This window comes from Somniosus microcephalus, chromosome 16, assembly GCF_052327205.1.
Source record: "Somniosus microcephalus isolate GS21.2 chromosome 16, FLI_Smic_1.0, whole genome shotgun sequence".
Classification (NCBI taxonomy): Eukaryota; Metazoa; Chordata; class Chondrichthyes; order Squaliformes; family Somniosidae; genus Somniosus; species Somniosus microcephalus.
Genome location: NC_141002.1, coordinates 4,313,643 through 4,320,919, shown reverse-complemented (window position 1 = coordinate 4,320,919; position 7,277 = coordinate 4,313,643). Strand labels below are relative to the sequence as shown.

The window sequence follows — 7,277 nt, the reverse complement described above, 5'->3', positions numbered from 1 at the left end:
TCCTGGCCATCGAAAAAGGCAGACACAGGCAGACCTGGCTGCCAAGAGAGGACAGGATATGCTCTCGCTGCAGTCAGGGAGTGGTGGAGACAGAGATGCACTTCCTCACAGCTTGTGGAAAATATCAGGGCATAAGGGGGAATTTCTACCCAAAATTCATAAAAATATGCCCTGAATTCAAAAATTTGAATGACGACCAAAAACTCCCATACCTATTAGGGGAACAGAGAAATTGCGTAACTTTAGCGACAAACTATGTTACAGCTTGCCATAAGCAGAGGGACAACTATTAAACCTAAGAAAAGATTACATGCATATTATATGAGTGTATATTTATACACACAGGGATATATCTGTTTATACACTGTATGGATAGATCTGCGTTTATGTGTTCAACCATAAATGTTTTTTCGGTGCTTTGGCAACATAAGATGTACCTTGTCATCATGCCAATAAAGCGATTTGAATTGAAATTGAATTGAATTGACTGGGGGGAGAGAGAGAGACTGGGGAGAGAGAGAGAGAGAGAGAGACGGGAGAGAGAGAGAGAGACTGGGGAGAGAGAGAGAGAGAGCGACTGGGGAGAGAGAGAGAGAGACTGGGGGGAGAGAGAGAGACTGGGGAGAGAGAGAGAGACTGGGGAGAGAGAGAGAGACTGGGGGGAGAGAGAGAGAGACTGGGGGGAGAGAGAGAGATAGACTGGGGGAGAGAGAGAGAGACTGGGGGGAGAGAGAGACTGGGGAGAGAGAGAGAGACTGGGGGGAGAGAGAGAGACTGGGGGGAGAGAGAGAGAGACTGGGGAGAGAGAGAGACTGGGGAGAGAGAGAGAGAGAGACTGGGGAGAGAGAGAGAGACGGGGGGAGAGAGAGAGAGAGACTGGGGGGAGAGAGAGAGAGAGACTGGGGGAGAGAGAGAGAGACTGGGGGGAGAGAGAGAGACTGGGGGGAGAGAGAGAGACTGGGGAGAGAGAGAGAGACTGGGGGGAGAGAGAGAGACTGGGGGGAGAGAGAGAGAGAGGACTGGGGGGAGAGAGAGAGAGAGAGACTGGGGGAGAGAGAGAGAGACTGGGGAGAGAGAGAGAGAGACTGGGGGGAGAGAGAGAGAGAGAGACTGGGGAGAGAGAGAGAGACAGGGGGGAGAGAGAGAGACTGGGGAGAGAGAGAGAGAGACTGGGGGGAGAGAGAGAGAGAGAGACTGGGGGGAGAGAGAGAGAGAGAGACTGGGGAGAGAGAGAGAGAGACTGGGGGGAGAGAGAGAGAGACTGGGGGGAGAGAGAGAGACTGGGGAGAGAGAGAGAGAGACTGGGGGGAGAGAGAGAGAGAGAGACTGGGGGGAGAGAGAGAGAGAGACTGGGGGGAGAGAGAGAGAGAGACTGGGGGGAGAGAGAGAGAGAGACTGGGGAGAGAGAGACTGGGGGGAGAGAGAGAGAGAGACTGGGGGGAGAGAGACTGGGGAGAGTTAGAGTGAGGAGCACAATGTCTTGAGTAAAAGCCAAATTGGATTCCTGCCAAACTATAGAACATCAGATCATATCTTCACCCTACAGACCCTAATTGACAAACACGTTCACAATAACAAAAGCAAAATCTACGCATGCTTTGTAGATTTCCAGAAGGCTTTCGACTCCGTCTGGCATGACGGTTTATTCCTGAAACTTATCGAAAGCGGGGTAGGAGGGAAAACATATGATGTAATTAAATCAATGTATACAAACAACAAATGTGCAGTTAAAATTGGAGACAAACAAACAAAATACTTCCCACAGGGGCGGGGGGTGACGCAGGGCTCGCCAATCTCACCGACACTCTTTAATATTTACATAAATGGATTGGCAAAACTACTTGAACAATCTACAGCACCCGGCCTCACCCTATATGAATCCAAGGTTAAATTCCTCCTCTATGCAGACGACCTGGTTATGCTGTCACCAACTAAGGAGGGTCTACAGCAGAACCTGGACCTGCTGGAGTCGTACTGCCAGACTTGGGCCCTGACAATAAATCCCCAAAAAACCAAAGTCCTTGTGTTCCAGCAAAGATCCAAACATCAGGGACCCAAAATAAATTTCACAGTAGTAACAACCAAAATTGAACAAACCACTAACTCCACATACTTGGGCTTAAAAATCAGTTCGACGGGAAACTTCAAACTGGCTGTGAATGAACTGAAAGAGAAAGCAAGAAGGGCTTTCTATGCCATCAAAAAATCAATCCAAATAGAAATCCCAATTAGCATTTGGCTCAAAATTTTCAAATCAGTAATTGAACCAATTGCACTCTATGGCAGTGAGGTATGGGGACCGCTAACACAACAAGAATTTGCAAAATGGGACAAACACCCAATTGAGATCCTACATGCAGAATTCTGTAAAAGTATCCTCCGGACTCAAAGGAAAACAGTAAACAATGCATGCAGGGCAGAACTAGGCCAATATCCATTAATAATCACTATCCAAAAAAGAGCCACCAAATTTTGGAATCACCTACAAATGAGCAACCCCCAATGCTATCACTACGACGCCCTGAAATGCCAAGAGCTGACCATAAAGAAGAATACCCTCAGTCAACTAGTCCTGGGACTCAGTGAAGTAACTACTAACAATACTAACAATAACCAGCCCCAGGACAGTGACAGGGTAACACAAAGAATTCGACCCAACACAATCATCGCTAAGCAAAAGGAAAAATATCTGACATATTGGGCAGAAACAACAAAAACCCAAAGCAAACTCAATTGCTACTTGGCCCTAAACAGACAATACAACATAGCTGATTACCTGACCATGGTAAAGGATAACAAACTGAGAAGAACCTTGACAAGGTACAGACTTAGCGAACATAGCCTAGCGATCGAAAAAGGCAGACACAGGCAGACCAGGCTGCCAAGAGAAGACAGGATATGCGCTCACTGCAGTCAGGGAGTAGTTGAGACAGAGATGCACTTCCTCACAGCCTGTGGAAAATATCAGGGCATCAGGGAGAATTTCTACCAAAAATTCTCACAAATATGCCCTGAATTCAGAAATCTGAATGACAACCAAAAACTCCCATTCCTACTGGGGGAGGAGAGAAGCTGTGTAACACTGGCGGCACACTATGTTACAGCTTGCCATGAACAGAGGGACAACCAGTAAACTAAGAAAAGAGTATATATAAACAAGGCGAATGTATATTTATACACTCAGGGATATACCTGTTTATACACTGTATGAATAGAACTGCGTTTATGTGTTCAACCATAAATGTATTTTGATGCTTTGGTAACATACGATGTACCTTATCATGCCAATAAAGCGATTTGAATTTGAATTTGACTGGGGGGAGAGAGAGAGAGAGAGAGACTGGGGAGAGAGAGAGAGAGAGAGAGACTGGGGAGAGAGAGAGAGAGACTGGGGAGAGAGAGAGAGAGAGAGACTGGGGGAGAGAGAGAGAGAGAGACTGGGGAGAGTGAGAGAGAGAGAGACTGGGGAGAGTGAGAGAGACTGGGGAGAGTTAGAGAGAGAGACTGGGGAGAGAGAGAGAGAGACTGGGGAGAGAGAGAGAGAGACTGGGGAGAGAGAGAGAGAGAGAGACTGGGGAGAGAGAGAGAGAGAGAGACTGGGGAGAGAGAGAGAGAGAGAGACTGGGGAGAGTGAGAGAGAGAGACTGGGGGGAGAGAGAGAGAGACTGGGGAGAGAGAGAGAGAGACTGGGGAGAGAGAGAGAGAGAGAGAGACTGGGGAGAGAGAGAGAGAGAGACTGGGGAGAGAGAGAGAGAGAGACTGGGGAGAGAGAGAGAGACTGGGGAGAGAGAGAGAGACTGGGGAGGGAGAGAGAGAGAAAGACTGGGGAGAGTGAGAGAGAGAGACTGGGGAGAGAGAGAGAGAGAGAGACTGGGGAGAGAGAGACTGGGGAGAGAGAGAGAGACTGGGGAGAGAGAGAGAGAGAGACTGGGGAGAGAGAGACTGGGGAGAGAGAGAGAGACTGGGGAGAGTGAGAGAGAGAGAGACTGGGGGGAGAGAGAGAGAGACTGGGGGGAGAGAGAGAGAGAGACTGGGGGAGAGAGAGAGAGAGAGAGACTGGGGGGAGGGAGAGAGACTGGGGAGAGAGAGAGAGAGACTGGGGAGAGAGAGAGAGAGAGACTGGGGGGAGAGAGAGAGAGACTGGGGAGAGAGAGAGAGAGAGACTGGGGAGAGAGAGAGAGAGACTGGGGGAGAGAGAGAGAGAGAGAGACTGGGGGGAGGGAGAGAGAGACTGGGGAGAGAGAGAGAGAGAGACTGGGGGGAGAGAGAGAGAGACTGGGGAGAGAGAGAGAGAGACTGGGGAGAGAGAGAGAGAGAGACTGGGGAGAGAGAGAGAGACTGGGGGAGAGAGAGAGAGAGACTGGGGAGAGAGAGAGAGAGACTGGGGAGAGAGAGAGAGAGAGAGACTGGGGGGAGGGAGAGAGAGAGACTGGGGAGAGAGAGAGAGACTGGGGAGAGAGAGACTGGGGGAGAGAGAGAGAGAGACTGGGGAGAGAGAGAGAGAGAGACTGGGGAGAGAGAGAGAGACTGGGGAGAGAGAGAGAGACTGGGGAGAGAGAGACTGGGGAGAGAGAGAGAGAGAGACTGGGGAGAGAGAGAGAGAGACTGGGGGAGAGAGAGAGAGAGACTGGGGAGAGAGAGAGAGAGAGACTGGGGAGAGAGAGAGAGACTGGGGAGAGAGAGAGAGAGAGACTGGGGAGAGAGAGACTGGGGGGAGAGAGAGAGAGAGACTGGGGAGAGAGAGACTGGGGAGAGAGAGAGAGACTGGGGAGAGAGAGAGAGAGAGACTGGGGAGAGAGAGAGAGAGAGACTGGGGAGAGAGAGAGAGACTGGGGAGAGAGAGAGAGAGAGACTGGGGAGAGAGAGAGAGAGAGAGAGAGAGACTGGGGAGAGAGAGAGAGAGAGACTGGGGAGAGAGAGAGAGAGAGACTGGGGAGAGAGAGAGAGACTGGGGAGAGTGAGAGAGAGAGACTGGGGAGAGAGAGAGAGAGCGAGAGAGACTGGGGAGAGAGAGAGACTGGGAGAGAGAGAGAGAGAGAGACTGGGGGGAGGGAGAGAGAGAGAGACTGGGGAGAGAGAGAGAGAGACTGGGGAGAGTGAGAGAGAGAGACTGGGGAGAGAGAGAGAGAGAGACTGGGGAGAGAGAGAGAGAGAGAGAGAGAATGCCCGGAATTCAGAAATTTGAATGACGACCAAAAACTCCCATACCTACTAGGGGAAGAGAGAAATTGTGTAACCTTAGCGGCACACTATGTTACAGCTTGCCATAAACGGAGGGACAACCACTAAATATAAGAAAAGAGTATATACAAATAAATGAATGTATATTTATACACTCAGGGATATATCTGTTTATACACTGTATGGGTAGATCTGTATTTTTGTGTACAACCATGAATGTTTTTCGATGCTTTGGCAACATAAGATGTACCTTGTCATGCCAATAAAGTGATTTGAATTGAATTGAATTGACTGGGGAGTGAGCAGGAGAGTGAGATTTGGGTGGGATATAAAGGGTGTGGGGAGTGAGCAGGAGAGTTAGTTTTGACTGGCAGTGCAGTACTAAAGCTTATAGGGAGTGAGGAGTGGAATTCGAATGGGTAGACTTGATTAGCTAATAGCATGGTTCTGTTACTGTATAACTGGGGAAATACTTCAAAGTTTTTTTTTATTTCAAAAATCTCATCCTTGTTTTTAAATGCATCCAAGGCTTCACCCCTCCCTATCCCTGTAATATCCTCCAGCCCAGCAACCCTCCAAGATCTCTGCGCTCCTCCAAATCTGGCATCTTGTGCGTCCCTGATTTTAATCGCTCCACCATTGGTGGCTGTGCCTTCAGCTGCCAAAGACTAATGCTTTGGAATTCCCTCCCTAAACCACTCCGGCTCTCCCTCTCTCTCATTCTTTAAACCTACCTCTTTGACCAAGCTTTTGGTCATTTGTCCTTCTGTGGCTTGGTGTCGAAATTCTTAATGGTACCACTGTTGTTCAGTGCCTTGGGACGTTTTGCTACTTTAAAGCTGCTATATAAATGCAATCTGTTGTTAGTGGATAAATGTGTTCCATTAGGAAGATGAGCTATGTTGAGGTTTGTGTTTTGATAGCTATCCCAGGGTACACATCTGCTCCAATCTGTTGAACTGGCTGGAATGTGACTGAAGTGGTTCTTACATTCCTCCCCCTGCTCTATTGCATCCCCAGATCAGCACATAGAAGTGGAGCTGAGCTCAGATGAGGAGGAAGATGAGGACGAGGAAGAGGAGGATGGAGCAGCACTTGAGGACGGTATGCTGAGTCGCGCACTGCGGGAAATCTGGGCCTCGGATGTGGATGAAAGCATTCTCAACACTGCCTTTCATGAAGGCAGTGCGATTGACAGCGAGGAGGTCAATACTGATTTGATTGATGTGGGAATCTGGGTGCACAGTTGCCAACTCAGTATGGGTGCCTATTGGTGGCAAACCTTGGATTTGTATCAATTTTTACACACAAAGCTGTCACAATGAGTTCCAAGCCTTCTATTTGCAAAATCACCTGTTTCTAACTTTATTTCTATTGGTTTATGGGCTATCGCTGAGATTATTTGGCACAATTCGGACCAGTATCCAAAGCGAGGGAGGGGCTAGACACCAGAGAGTCACAAGCAGCAAACTAGTACCGACCTTGCACCCTGGCCCTCCACCTTCAAACCAGCTGACACTCAGTCTGAACTCACACATGGAGAATGGTCATTTGGCTGAGCTGTATCCAATTCTTTCAAATCACAGCATGGAAACAGGCCATTCGGCCCAACCAGTCTGTGTCGCTGTTTACTCTCCACACAAGAAACTAGTCCCAATCACATTTACCCGCCCTGTTCTCAAAAGCCCTTCGACCCCTTTTCCTTCGTCCACCTATCCAACCTAATCTTGAATGTTTCTGCCTCAGCGACTAATCCTGGAAATGAATTCCACAGCCTCACAACTCTCTGTGAAGATGTTTCTCGTGATCTCTGTTCAAAATCTGTTACATTTAATCTTGGATCCATGACCCCTCAGCTAGTGGAAACAATCTGCCCCTAATGTGTCCGGTGTGGCTCAGTGGGTCGCTCTCTCACCTGTGAGTCAGAAGGTTGTAGCTTCAATTTTCACTCCACTTAGGAACGGGGGGGGAAATTTGGGTGCCTTTGCGCCTCCCATTAGCGCCCCCTGGGGGGGCGCAAATGACTTTGTGACCGGGCGTGGCGCTGACATCGACTCCCGCCATATTCGATGGGATTTTTGCGGCGGCGCTAGGGC

The 7,277-nt window shown here is 49.2% G+C and overlaps 1 protein-coding gene across 4 annotated transcripts in view; it reads left to right on the top strand.

Annotated features, from left to right (window-relative positions):
* Nucleotides 1-7,277, top strand: part of mical3a (microtubule associated monooxygenase, calponin and LIM domain containing 3a) — a 706,722-nt gene that overhangs the window by 566,758 nt on the left and 132,687 nt on the right. For all 4 annotated transcript variants that reach the window (XM_086008561.1, XM_086008560.1, XM_086008562.1 and 1 more), the window contains one exon: nt 6,202-6,285. In XM_086008561.1, the coding sequence (XP_085864687.1) occupies nt 6,202-6,285 (84 nt within the window). The remainder of the gene's footprint in view (nt 1-6,201; nt 6,286-7,277) is intronic.